Source organism: Ctenocephalides felis, unplaced genomic scaffold (assembly GCF_003426905.1).
Source record: "Ctenocephalides felis isolate EL2017-DRISC unplaced genomic scaffold, ASM342690v1 CF-g0.4_SCAFFOLD_01886, whole genome shotgun sequence".
Lineage (NCBI taxonomy): Eukaryota > Metazoa > Arthropoda > Insecta > Siphonaptera > Pulicidae > Ctenocephalides > Ctenocephalides felis.
In genome coordinates this window covers 69,333,845-69,349,091 of record NW_020538040.1, presented here as the reverse complement: position 1 = coordinate 69,349,091, position 15,247 = coordinate 69,333,845, and the positions used below count along the sequence as shown (strand labels likewise).

Here is a 15,247-nt window from a genome sequence, read left to right as displayed (position 1 = left end):
TCATTCAGACAATTTTAAATTTGTAGTAATAAATCAAACTTAAAAAATATTCAAACATATTACTCAATTGAAGCTTGAAAAGCACGAGAATATTTTATGAATATCACATAGTATGAGTAAATTATATAAATATTATTTAAATTTATTTGTACAAAACACTAAAATTGTCAACTGCTTAAGTAGAATAAACACCTTACAGAAAGCACCATGGATATGAAAGCATGACTTCAACAAACGTCTGATTTTAAAATGATTACTTAATGTTTTACACATTGCTATGTAAATACTTAAGTAATATACTCTAATTGGATTTGTCTAGAGTGGTCGAAGCGATTTCGCAGTTAATTTTGCATTTATTATGAATTTTACGAATTTCATATGTAATAATGAATAAACTTGACAGCTGCATAAAAATATAGGACGCCTCAATTGAAATAAAAATGATAATCTTTCATGAATATACGAATATATTATATTGTCATATTGCCTAGGATAATCAACATTATTAGACAATAATATTATGATTGAAGTCTGGGTTGTCTAGAAAACATAGCTAGTGTTGACAGATGTGATGTTCATGACTTCAGACATTTTGTTCTCGGGCTTGAAACGTCAAAATGTTAATCTTTCTTCGTGAATATCACGATCGTACACGTATTGTCCCGAACAGTTATTGATTTGAATTTTGACAGTCATTTAGAAACTGATACTACGAGTGTGTTTGTTGTTCGTGCAAATGTCACTGATAATATAAAATATTGTGCAAGAGTTATCAAACCAGAATTTATTTAAGCCAGTAACATCGATATCAGAATAAAATATGTCGGAAATACGAAAACGCAAAGGCGATGAAGAAATAATATCAGAATCGTCAGACCATGTAACTCATTGTTGCCTTAATTAGATTAACAGTGTTATATTTAATAACGTAATAATATTAAATACAGATAGATTCAGAAGAAGAAAGGACTCCTGATGAATTATATGTTAACAAATTATCGGCAGACTTGCCCCAGGGTACTGACAAGACACCAGAAGTTCTGGACAGTGCTCTGGCTGGTCTTTCTGCTAGGTATTTATTTCAGTATTTTATACAATATATTTATTTCCGCATAAGTAATATCCTGAATAGATAATCAATGTTATCATTGATAAGAGTTTCGTTGGTTCCAAATCAATTTGATAAGAATTGTGATATATGTATATAATATATATATATATATATATATATATATATATATATATATATATATATATATTGAATTTTAATGTTTGCAGTCAATCCTTGATATCTCGCCAATATATATATGTATATATATATATATATATATATATATATATGTATGTATATATATATGTATATATATATTATAACTCGAAAAAATATATATAGGTTATAAACATAAATCACACTTTCATATTGTATTATATTATTTGGTGTATTTTGTCATAAGAAACTAATGTTGATAAAGTTTCAGAAACTGTTGCGCTATAGCAAATTTAATTTTATAAATATCATAGTCATATTTTATTGTAGATGGCGGAATTGGGTGATCAGAGGTATTTTCACATGGCTAATGATTGGAGGCTTTTGCTTGATAATTTATGGAGGACCATTAGCATTAATGGTCACTGTAAGTGAAATAGGCTTCTTTTTACTTCACCTAATTATACTGATTTAAACATTTTTGTAGACATTAATAGTTCAAGTGAAATGTTTTGAGGAGATTATAAATATTGGATACCTGGTCTACAGAATTCATGGTTTACCATGGTTTAGAAGCTTGTCTTGGTATTTCTTAATAACTTCAAATTACTTTTTCTATGGTGAAAATTTAGTTGATTATTTTGGAGTTTTAATCAGTAGAACAGTAAGTAATCAATATAAATAATGTGATATAGATTTAAGAGTTACTGTGTGCCTAAATTATTATAAATAATGAAATTATAAATTTTTGCAGGATTTTCTGCAGTTTTTAGTGAAGTATCACAGGTTTTTGTCATTTTGTTTATATTGCATTGGATTTGTATGGTTCGTTCTTTCTTTAGTGAAAAAGTATTATATGAAGCAATTCAGCTTATTCGCATGGACTCATGTTGCTTTATTGATAGTTGTTACACAATCTTATTTAATTATTCAGAATATATTTGAAGGTAAGAATAGTGTCATTAATTTTGTATTGGCAATTTATACTTAAGCATGTTATTCTCAGTTGATTTTTATTTTTCATCAATTTTATATAAAATTCTCAACTTTTTTTATCTGCGTGTATGTTTCAAAGCTCATTATGAAAAAAATTTGAACAAAAAATATGTTACTGTATATACCTGCATTGAAACATAGTATACAAAAACGTAGTGGTTGCACATGAAAAAATGATTTAGTTTAACAATATTGAAACTTATGAGGTTATAAATGATAATATCGATTCAGTTTTTTCATGCATGTCATCAAAGCATAAACTTTGGTAAAGCATAAAACATTTTATTTTCTTTTATATTCACAATTGTTTAATACCCAGTAATATATCACTAAATAAATAAATAAAATATAATATTGTTCAATTCTTTATGGAGTAGTATATAACTCATTATTTGTGCAAAATCAGCTCTATATAAATTTTTAATATTGAAACTAGCCACATCAATTGAACATTTACTCCGTTTTATTTCATGAGTTATACATGATACAGTATTGGTCCATTGAAAAGATTTAATGTAGTTTTTGCTTATTGAAAAATCACATGCATATATATTTATACATGTACACATAGTTTTATTTTTTAGGTCTGATTTGGCTTATTGTGCCAGTATCAATGATTGTGTGTAATGACGTTATGGCATATGTTTTTGGATTCTTTTTTGGTAAAACTCCTTTGATCAAACTAAGTCCCAAGAAAACATGGGAAGGATTCATTGGTGGAGGTATTTCAACAGTGTTGTTTGGATTACTGGTGAGATTTTGAATGAAAAATAAAAAAAAATATTATGTAGAATCAAATTTTGATTAATTTTATTATTAAAGAACAATGTCTTATTTTTACATATTAGATGCTATTTTTGATGAAATTATTAAGTAACATATAATTTATCATGTTTTATGTAAATATGATTCACAACTTTTAACAACATATTTTTAGCTTTCCTATATTATGTGTCAATACACATATTTTGTGTGTCCAATCGAATATAGTGAAACTCTTGGAAGGATGTCAATGGAATGTGAACCCAGCCCAATATTTAGACCACAAGAATATTCATTATCGTGGGTGAGTATTCTGAGAATTCTTAATACATCATTATATATGTGAGTTTTTTTCCATAATATTACGTATATTCAATTTGAAATTTGTTTTAGATGGGAATTAAAAGCAATATCAACATGTATCCATTTTTATTACATTCATTGTCAATGAGTGTATTTAGTTCAGTTATAGGACCATTTGGTGGCTTTTTTGCCTCTGGTTTTAAGAGAGCCTTTAAAATTAAGGTTTGTTTTTATTATATAATAATCATATAGTAAATTAATTAATTAATTAATTATATTTTGTAGGACTTTGGGGATGTAATACCTGGGCATGGTGGAATCATGGACAGATTTGATTGTCAATTCTTAATGGCTACATTTGTGAATGTTTATATTTCAAGCTTTATTCGCACTGCTAGTCCACAAAAGCTTCTGGCACAGGTAAGTACATTTGTACACATTGCTATTGATATATCTCAATGTATTGCTTTATATTTGTTTATATATAATATGTTTATATATAATGTATTTATAAAGATAGTTTTTTATAATTAAATTAAATTTATAAAATGGGGTTTCTATTACTGTGTTTTACTAACTCTCATATTTACACATTGTTATTAAATATATTCGGTAATTTTGTACTTCTTGGCATAGTTTGTTTTATCATATTTTTTGCTTTCATGTTAATATTATCAATTATATAAACATTTTTCTTCAATTATACAAATGTTTTTCAGTTGATGTATTTATACTTTATATACATAAATACTTTACGTACAACATTTTTAGTTTGGAATTGATTCTTTATACTTATTTTGACTACTAAACTTTATTTATGAAAATCTTAAATACTTAACAACGCTTTGAACTTTTTGATAAAATGTTGGTGTTTGTAAGTCTTCGATAAACATTAGATATAGATGCAGTATTAACTTATCTATGTAACTCAAAAATAAAAAAAAATTTCATTGTAATCTTAGCATTGTACAGAGTGTACAATTTTTTTTGTTATGAGTCCTAGATTTTTTTTTCTAATTTTCATATTACAATATCTTACTAAATGTATTTTTATACTACGAATTAATATTGTCGTTTTTATTCATTATTAGATTCTGATTAAATTGTAAGCATTTTTAAATAATATTTTATAAGAATAGTATTGTTTATATGCTTAGCTTGTTTTCCACTGAATGAATGCTAGGACTTCAGTTGAAACATATTGATTTTACACAAACTTATATAAACTATCTATAAAACTCTTTTTGATGTAACATTTAATATGCATGTATAGTATTTATCATTATATATATATATATATATATATATATATATATATATATATATATATATATATATATATATATATATATATATATAAATGTTCTAAGAAACTCACATATGCATGTAAGTAACAACACAACATTATTATAATTTTGGTTTTCAGGTATATAGTCTGAAGCCAGAACAACAGCTCCAACTTTTTTATAGTTTAAAGGATACACTCGAAAATCGTAATATATTGAACTTGAACTGATTTATTTAAAATATAATTATTATATTTTGTGCATAAATTTCATATGCATATATATATATATATATATATATATATATATATATATATATATATATACATGTATGTGTATACAATATACATATATAGTGTATATGGATATGTATCTATATATCCATTTGTGCGTCAAATATGCATTTGTGTATGTGTTTGCGTGTTTGTGTTGTGTGATACATGCATGGTAGTACATACTTTTGGTTGCATCATCTGATATAATAGCACTGATTTTCAATGTGCAAATAAAAAAATATGAGGTGAATTTTGGTGGTAACTATTGAAATATAAATTGAAACTTGAAAATTGAAGGACCTCACTAACAATTTAATTTGAATAGTGATTCATATTTTTATTGATGAAAATTTAACTGCGTTATAATATACTTTATTGCATCATTATGCGCTGTTGTTGCTATGTATGATTTTTACCTTACCTTTAAATTCTTTTACAATAAAAGATTCTAAAATTGCATTTCCAGCGGCCTAGTGGGTTTCTTATTAAATAGGTCGAAAGTAAACCAAGAGTATTTGAATCATGCAGTCACACATGTATATTTGTAGTTATATTTGCGTTTGTGCGTGTTTTTGCATTTGTTTTATAGATTTATTTTAACTTATATATTTACTACTTTTATTTTTCTAGAGATACCTTTTTTATATATTTTATTGAGAGTCTATATTAATTTAAGAAGAGAGTCACAATTTAGAATTTAAGAAAAGATAATTGTTATGGCAAAATATATATTTATAATTTTCTATAGAAAATTTGTTAATATTTTCAAATGATTTTTTGTCATATTTTTATAATAAAAGACTGTAATGTACTGATTGTTGAGTTGGCAGTCATTAAATATTAAATTTTATTAGAAATTAATTTATATTTACATATTTTGTATAGGTCGACGTTTTATTTAATGTTTCACTTTTATTCAACAAATTTGGATCAAAAAATTATTTTTTTGTATTATTTATTATTATTTATTTACTTAATATATTTGTGTTCAATTTTAACTGATTTTGAATTGAGTCTTTCTTCTTACATTTATCATATGTTATGTAGGAGCTATCAATCTTTTTATAAAGTATAGGAAGGAATACTATTGTATTGTTTAATGCATTTGTTTTAAAAACAAAATGTATTGTCTGCGAAGAATATGTGCAATTTTCAATTTGATTTTTTGTACTATTCATTTTGTTTTATTAATGATAGATTACATTTAAACATAAATAAAAATGAAAGAACATAGTCAGGAATGAGACTCATTAGATTTTGATTTAATAAAAGAAGCATTATATTAGTTAATATTACAATATTATATTGTTTATATAATTTTGTTTGATTTTTGAAACTTTGAATGCTATTTTAGTTGTGTTAAGCCTCACACTTGCCGTTGATTTAGGAGTTGATACCATCAAGAAATGTTTGAAATTTTTACAACATTCCTTTTAATTGGTGATGGTTTTGAATATTGTAATTGATAAAACGGTCTATGCTGTGAATTATGCATTTGTGTTAATTAAAATTTAGTTAGTATGGGAAATTTATAGTACTTATATGCAGGGTATATTTTGTCAGAGGGTAAGTGGAAACTTTTTCGTGAGGTAGTACCCCTACTTGTAGCTTTTAGTATAAGAGATGTGGTATGTGAATATAATTTAGTTTGAGTAAATGCTGTGTGCGGAATATATAGCGAATGGTATACAGTAGAAACTCGATTAACTGGACTAATTGTTGTCGATAGGCATTCAAATAATCGAAAATCCGGATAATCGGATGTATAAAGAATAATGTTAAGTGTTTATTAAAAACAACAAATACATAAATATCAACGAAAATCAATGTTTATTAAGAAATTATCACTTATGTATGTACACTATAGGGTGGTCCTTAATATGGACATTTTCGAATTTCCTTGCTCCCAATGCGTTCCAAATTGATAAAACAAATCCTCTATAAGTTTTAGCTCTTAATATTGTCTGGAAATGGAAATAGCATGGCAAAATTTTCAAGAATTTTAAAAATGTTTTTTAGATATAACTTATATAAAGAACAAATGAATGAGTTTTATTAAAAATTCGACGCTTTACAAAACAAATTATAAAAGACCTGTTTTGCATAGCGTCGAATTTTCAATAAAAGATGACACGAATTGTCACTTTTAATTCATTTGTCGCTAAGTTATACTTAAAAAACATTTTTTAAATTTTCTAAATTTTTTCCATGCTATTTCCATACGAAGCTTTGGTTGAATTGCGCGGAGATTTTTTTTTATCAATTTGAAAGCATTTAAGCTTCTGGGAGCAATATAACTCGAAAAGTCCAGATTAAGGATCACCCTAATGTACATACATATTTTTCTAAGATTACATTAAGGCTGCCATATATATATAATACTAAACTGGAGCATTAATCATAGAATAAAATATGTAGTCACTTATTTACGAATAATTTGTTACAATATGTATTTGGTAATTTGCATTTGGTAATCATGAAATAAGTAAGCAATAAGTTCAATTTGGTTTAAAATATTTGGTAATTGTCATTTGATGTAAGCAACTTTTTCATTGCTGCTATAACACGAATTGGTCATATAAATTGGTCGGGCTCGGTAGTCCGGATAATCGCAAATCCGTATAATTGAGGTCCGGTAACCTAGTTTCTACTGATATATATATATATATATATATATATATATATATATATATATATATATATATCATTTTGATTAGTTAAGGTTGAAACTTTCATTTTGGGACATTATTTTTATGTATAAATATGATGCATGGTTAATAGTCTAAAAAAAATTATAAATAAAAAAGGTATTTTGAATGGGTATGAAATTTTCTCATTCAAATTCTGAATCTGGTAAGATGTCAATTTCAGAAAGTTCAACTAAATATTTTATAAAAGATGAATGTAATTTAAATATAAAAATTGATTGGCTAGTTATAAATTACGTATTATATTATTACATATGTTAAGAGTGAATATTTCTAAAAAGTGAAAGTCATATAAATATTTGTATATAAAGTCTCACAAAAATAGATTTCTGACATTTTTATGAAACATAATTTTGGAATAGTTTTGTAAATTTGAATAATTAAACATATTGGTTGAACTGAATTATTAATCGAATAATAAATATTGCCGTATTGTTTTTTTTATTAATAAACAATTTATATATTGCATTAATGCATTTGATTCACAATGAAGTGGATTAATATATATATGCAGAATATTGTGTTTTTATATAGTTTAATCATAAATAGTGAATACAATAGATAATGTATGAAAATTCTTCCATTTTTTTTAATTCGTTATGTCTACTAATAAAATAAAACTGAAGTTAATTTAGTTGCTAAATAGTGCACTATTCATAACTTTTTTGCAATAGAATAAAATCGATGTTGAATGTTTTCACTTTGATTTTAATCATATTGTGTAAAATGATTAATTGTATAGCTTAGTGTAGTAAAATTTAGAGTATAAATTTCATTAAAACTCTGTTACTGTTACTAATTAGTAACGCAGTTGACAGACATTATTATTTATTTTATTTAACTTCTTTCATTTTATTGAAATTACATTTAATATGGTACAATAATTGTAGAAAATATATGTGAACAATCAATTTTAAGTCATCTTCGAACGAAAATTGTAAACAGTAAGTTTTAAAGTGTTTTACTCCATCACACTACCGAAATTATCATATTACAAAAAATAAAGAAATGCTTTGGATTCGAATTGCGAAAGCCTCATTCATCTCTGATTCTATCACAGATTTTGGTGAAACTTTACATAAATAAAGCCGTATTATATAAAATTACACTAATATAAATTGCTGCCCATCGCTTTTTTTATGAAATAATATTATTCAGTTTTATTTTTGTATGCAATTAACTTTATAAATTAAAATATTTTGAAATAGCAGTGATCAGGTCCATATGAATAACTTAAATTGCATTTAATAAATTATGTTGAAATATTTTAATATTGATATATGTTTGTAGTTATTAGTGTTAATCAAAACTTAAACATTAAATCTGTTGAACTAATACTGTTTAACTAAAAGTTAAATTTGGACTATATGACCTAATTCAAAAGGTTTGTGTGATATCAATTATTAAATATTAAATAGTAGCTTTACTTAAAAATTTGACCAATTGAAATACTTACCAAATATGTACAGCTATGAATGCATTATTTTTTAATCGGTTTGTTTATTTGTTTGAACTAGCTTTAAAACTGAAACAACTTTGTCACTACCAAAATTTAGTTGTATATGTAAATGTCGGGGATTGGCAATAAAAACCGTCGTCTGTAATTGCGGATTTGATGACTAATTAGTCGTTTTGCAAAAATATATATTTTTTTCAAATAAAATATATTTGAAATGTAGTAAAATTAAGTAAATATTTAAATAGATGTGAATCTAAGAATATTGTTATATATAGGAAATATGTAAAACCCTGTTGATTTCAATATATACATTGTAAAATTGAAAATTGAAATATATCTCATAAACACGAGTACATATTAGTAATATTGTCATTTTATTAGCAAACTTCTCATCTTTTACGGTATAGTACCAAAGTGAAGAAGGAGCTTTAGGCGACTACATTACGCTTCAGGGAGCCTCGCAAAGTTTTTATTTTTCTTTAAATCATTGTATTATTATCTATCACCATTTGATTAGCAATAAATCGAATTTACTCGTCTTAAGTTTACTTTAAGTCTTTTTCGGGGACTGATATCGACTCTAATCATACTCAGCTGTCGACCGATATAGATACGAAACTAAAAAAAATTTTCAAAACAAAAGGTATAGCTACAATCTTAAAAAAAAATGTAATGGTAATCATGAATCTGAAAGTAAAGATAAATATGGAATTTAAATTTTGGTAAATGTAGGATAAAGACGTTATCGTAGAAGAAGATAAAAAGAATATTTTTTCAAGTGTGGGAAGACACATTAGGCAATAATGTATAATGAAGCATCACAAAGAAAAAAGAAAATTTTAATGTTATAGGTTATAAAAGAGATGGTTAAGAAATTACTTAATATTCAATAACGCTTTGTTGAATAAAAAGTCAATAAATAAAAAAGGTCTGAAAGTGTATATTTAACTAAATGAACGTATAACGTATGCAATCTTTTATTTTTTAGTACTTATTACTAGTATAGGGTGTTCCATAGCCGTTTAGATTAACGCGCGGCCCCGTGTGGGAGGGTCCCGAGTTCAAGCTTCCGCTTATGCACTGCGATATGAAATGGCAATGAGAAATCTCTCACACTATTCTTCCCTGAATGGAGTTGGATATTCCCTAGCGCAGTACTATCCATTACTACTCAATATATTGCAATGAAATGTATAATATTCAAACATACTTTTCAATTTCTTTTAACAGAGAAATTGCAATAATTAATAGAATGGAGCAATAATAAATTTTATACGGTTCTTTAATATACCACAAATGTAGTCCTTCTAGATAAAAATGAATATTATTTGTATCAAACTTTTTCATAATGTTGGGTTGCTAGTCATATCACACCTAACAATAAGTATAAATATATATTGGGCATTCAGTAATTTTGGTGACATATGTGTAAATATAAGACTTTAAAATGCTACCTAGTGGTAGTAAGTTTTTTAGGTTTGAAATTGATGAGATAAAATTACAGAACAGTAATAATAACTTAATTTACGTTATATGTTATTTGCTAAAACTAGAGGGTTAATTTTTTTTTAGTCTTCTGAGTATAAAGTATAAATATTATTAACTCTTTCGACTCGGATGCCGCCGTTTCAGGACATTCTGAATCGAATGAGACCAAATTTGGAAACAGTATGTGTGTGTGTGAGTGCGTGTGCATGAACAATTTTTTTGCCGTAAATCGGCGTTTTCTCAAAAACGGCTGGACCGATTTCTAATATTTAAAAGCCATTCGATGCATCTCGATGAGGACTAGCGTTTATCAATTTTGCGCGACGATCAGCCAAGCCGTTTCTTTGTAAATAGCAGAAAAGCGAGAAAATTTTCGTCCACGTTTTAGCCCGCAATTCTGAATCGATTTTAAAAATTTCTAACCGAAAGATTTTGGTTGGGAATCCTGCTGATTAGTTTTTGGTAAAGATTCGCTGGCACAATTTCTTGTAATTAACTGCTGAATTTTTTTTTCGATTTTTATGATTTTTTTGCGATAGATATAATGGTCTTTTAGATCATACTAAAATTTTACGGCCATTCACAAGTCGTTTAACTTTGGAAATTCGTCAAAGTTTAAAAAAAGTCGGGTTTTGTTGGGGTTTATCAAAATTAGACCTTTAATCAACGTTTTCTCTAAAACGCCTGAACCGATTTAAAACATTTAAAAGCCATTTTATGTATCTCGATGAAGATATCATTTTTCAGTTTTGTGCGACGATCGGCCGAGCCGTTTTTTTGTAATTTGCATAAAGTTGTAGCACCTTTCGCTCACGTTTTAGCGAAAAATTCTAAATCAATTTTAAAAATTAAAAAACTATTCGAAAAATATTATTTGGGAGTCATGCTGGTTAGTTTTAGACAAAGATCGACCGAGCCGTTACTTCGTAATTAACTGTTAAAATTTTTTGATGAAACTTTTCATGTTGATAGATAACATGCTCTTGGACAATATACTAAAATTGTACGTTTCTAGGGCAATTAGTTTAATTTTAAAAATTCATCAAAATTTGAAAAAATATTTGTGTCTAAAGTTGCTTTTGTGATGTGATGAGTCAAACACTATCAATTCATTAAAATTTAAAGTTAAAATAATAAGCTTCAATTTTAGGACATACAAGCACTTGTCTGTGCAGTATAATTTATATAATTACAGATAATTTAAATGTGTTTGAGAAAATTCTATTGAAAATCGCAATATTTAGATTTACCGATAACTTTATTTTCGTAATAAATATTTGAAAATTTTATCTAAATATCTAAATTTCAATTTTGATTGATTAAGTCAATTATTACACATTTCGGGAAGTTCATGCAACTTGCCTTAAGGCTAAATGCCACTTTCAACTAGTTAATTTTAAATCTTACAGAACTTTACATTTGCAAAAAATTGGTTTTGTGTTCTTTTATGTTTATATGAAGAACGAATGTCTATACCTTCCCTTTGATTTAAAATAGGAGTCATCCAATTAATCCACTTCCGCGTGCGACTGAAAGTCTCTTTACTATGTGCGCAATAATAGAAGTATTCATATAACTTTAAAAATTTTGTTAAAATTGAACCGTTTATAAAAATATTAAACTGATTTATTGAATATTTTAGCAACTGTTTATTTTGTAAATCAATGAAAAAGAAAATAATTTAGTGAATTTTATGAACTGTTTAAAAGAATTCGAAGTAGTGAAATTTTTAGATACAATGTTTTCATTAACTTTTCTTACAGGCGATAATTAACCAATAAAATAAAATAATTTACAATTAATCAAATTATATTAATAAATAAACCTACTGAAATACTCGAAGAGGCTTCAACTAGGTAGCTAAGTCTTATTAAATGTAAGAAAAATAATCTCTAATGAATTTATATACCTTATTCTCCAGCTTATTAACTTCCAGTATAAACAGTTTATGTTTTTGCCAGAAAATCTGATTTGTGTTGTTATTGATCGAAATTATTTATCGACTTATTCAATAACAATTGAGATGTATGAAGTTTTAAAATTATTGCGATAAAATTTTGAAATTTTGACACGTTCCATTATTCGAATCTTTGGGGATTCTTTATAATTAAACCGCTTTCCATGGGTACATTATTTTTAAGGATATTCATTAAAACCACGAAATCAATCATCATATAAAATCAATCGCCAAAAAACAATTAATGAGAACAAACGGCTAGGACGATTTTTACAAAAAATTAATCAAGATGATTTCCTGCTGTTATCTTTCGAACGGTTTTTAAACTCATCAATAGCCATGATTTTTTTTTCATATTACGTAGATAGGTAAAATAATCAGAATGTTTACCAAAAATGTAAATAAAATTAAGATATTTTTGCAAAAGAACTTGTAAATGCGAATGGTTTCACAAAAACAAATCTTAAATTTATCTATATTTTTGTTAAACAAATCTCATTATTTTACCTGTCTCCATAAATTGAGAAAAAATTATAGCTATTGACAATATATGAATGTTAGTGTTAACTTATGTTCCTTGTACACATCTATTGATGTAAGATGAATTCCAATATCGTCGATAATAGTAGTTTGGGAATTAAATATTAATTCATAAATAATTTAAATATATATATATATATATATATATATATATATATTATAAAGATAAAGTGGATAGACAAGATAACAAATGAAGAAGACCTGAGAAGAGTGGGCGAAAAAAGAAGTCTATTTAGCACGATCTTAAGAAGAAAAGGAAACTGGATCGGACCCAGTCTTCCAAAATAGTGTCTCATACACGACGTAGTCGAAGGTAAAATAGATGAACTGAAAGAATGCAGATGATTGATTACTGACGTGAGAAGAGAAAATACAGGGAACTGAAAGCCGAAGCGCAGGATCAAGAAACATGGAAACAGAAGTTTGTAAAGGAAAATGCATAAAAGTGCATAAAAAGTGTTTGATGGAAAACAAGGAAAGGAAAGGGAATCATCAAGTGTAAGTAGACACTCGCAATACAATTTCCAAACTAACAACATGTTCGTTTGGAATAAGCTTTTTTATAATAAAATATATCATTTATTTTAATTTTACAATTTTTTTAAAATTCTTCATAACTCGACGTTTCATCAATTTTTTATTTCACATTTATTTATTTTTTCGTGCAATTTTGTTTTTTGTGTTGTTTTTCAAAATTTATTTGTATGCACTGAAGATGGGTCAAATCAAGACTCGAAACGTATGTTCTTTAAATAAAAACATTTTTCAACAAAACTGTTTTTTAATTACTGGATGGATGCCCAAGAAACAATTTTATTATATTATTTCACCATCTGAAGAAAAACCTCTCGCTTTATATATATATATATATATATATATGTTTAATTTGAGTTTAATAATCGGGCGTAACATCAATAAAAATAGTATGAGTTTTTTTTTTTTAAATTTATTTATTTAAAATCCATACGTTTCGGCTAGCATCTTAGCCATCATTCAGTGGTAATCAAGTTAACTATAAAAATTGAAACTAAATAAATTATATGAAAGGAAATTTTGTGGAAAAACAATAATAATAATAATAGTAATAAAACACTTACAATTTTGTATCCTAATATAGCATATGAAACCATTATTAATCCATGGTATGAGTATGTGCACATTGATAAGATATATATTTTTTAACACAAACATCACAAATGGTAAAACACACTAATAATCATGATAACTTAACAAGTTGTCGAAACTATGTATTTACTCTTTGGAGTTTAGGATAGAAATGTCACATTTTTCTCAAAGCAGTTTTTAGCATGTGTTGATATTTTTTGGAAAATTTAAAAGGCGATGGGATTTTGTTATTTTTTAAGGAATTTTGACACGCTATTAAGAAACCACGTGTTCGTTTCGATAAGGGCCGTATTGTCATTGCGTTTATTTATGACTCTGTCGTTATGTAATTGTAAAAACAACCCCTCAGCGAATCTTCTTTTAATTGTATTCTCTTCAAAATGTAAAATTTTAGGGTTAAAAAAATCGATATTATGATTTAAATTTTTAATATGCTCAGTTAACATTGTTTTAAATTGCTTAGGATTTTTTGAATTATTTTTGTGTTGATTAAGGCGTTTACTCAGGTTTTGGCTAGTTTCTCCAATATAAAAGAGTTCGCAATTAGAGCAATTAATTTGATATACTAAATTCCTGAGGCGGTCAAAATTGAACTTAGATTTCATTTGTGTAAAAATTGAACTAAGGGTTGCATCACAATTACATACCAACAGAATGCCACATTGTTGAAATAGTTTTTTCCACGAGAAATATAAATCTTTTACGTACGGTAGGCAAATGACACCAGTATATGATTCTAAGTCTAAGCGGTTTTTATGGTCTGTGAGGTCTTTTTGTTTGTTAAAAATGTAACTGCGTCTGTTATTTATGACCGAGTTGATTATGTTCGTAGGATATGAGTTGTTTTTCAGTGTGTTTATAACCAGGTCAATGTTCGTGTCCCAGAAGTTTTTGTCAGATAGTAATATGGCGTGGTCTGTTAAATTTATTATTGTCGCAATTTTCATTTTAAGAGGGTGGTATGAGTGGTAATTTATGTATCGTCCGGAGCTAGTTGGTTTCTGGTACCAGTTAGTAATTAGTCGGTGGTCATTTGTACGTATGAGTCTGATGTCTAGAAAGCTAATCGAATTCATTGTCTCTAATTCTACGGTAAACTGTAGTTTTTTATTAAAATTGTTAAAATTATCAGTAAATATGT

At 26.4% G+C, this 15,247-nt stretch overlaps 1 protein-coding gene across 1 annotated transcript; it reads left to right on the top strand.

Annotated features, from left to right (window-relative positions):
• The first annotated feature begins 665 nt into the window (after nucleotides 1-665).
• LOC113377501 (phosphatidate cytidylyltransferase, photoreceptor-specific-like) lies at nucleotides 666-4,784 on the top strand. Its single transcript, XM_026617848.1, has 10 exons — nucleotides 666-880; nucleotides 948-1,072; nucleotides 1,538-1,634; nucleotides 1,695-1,871; nucleotides 1,962-2,154; nucleotides 2,788-2,954; nucleotides 3,141-3,269; nucleotides 3,359-3,490; nucleotides 3,554-3,688; nucleotides 4,695-4,784. Exons 1-10 carry the CDS (start codon nucleotides 821-823, stop codon nucleotides 4,782-4,784), a joined length of 1,305 nt encoding a protein of 434 aa, XP_026473633.1. The 5' UTR covers nucleotides 666-820.
• The last annotated feature ends 10,463 nt before the right edge of the window (nucleotides 4,785-15,247 follow it).

Coding starts and splice junctions, on each gene's coding strand:
- LOC113377501 (XM_026617848.1), top strand. CDS start 821: ATGTCGGAAATACGAAAACGCAAAGGCGATGAAGAAATAATATCAGAA. Junction 1,872..1,961: donor GAGTTTTAATCAGTAGAACA/GTAAGTAATCAA, acceptor AAATTTTTGCAG/GATTTTCTGCAGTTTTTAGT. Junction 3,689..4,694: donor CACAAAAGCTTCTGGCACAG/GTAAGTACATTT, acceptor TTTGGTTTTCAG/GTATATAGTCTGAAGCCAGA.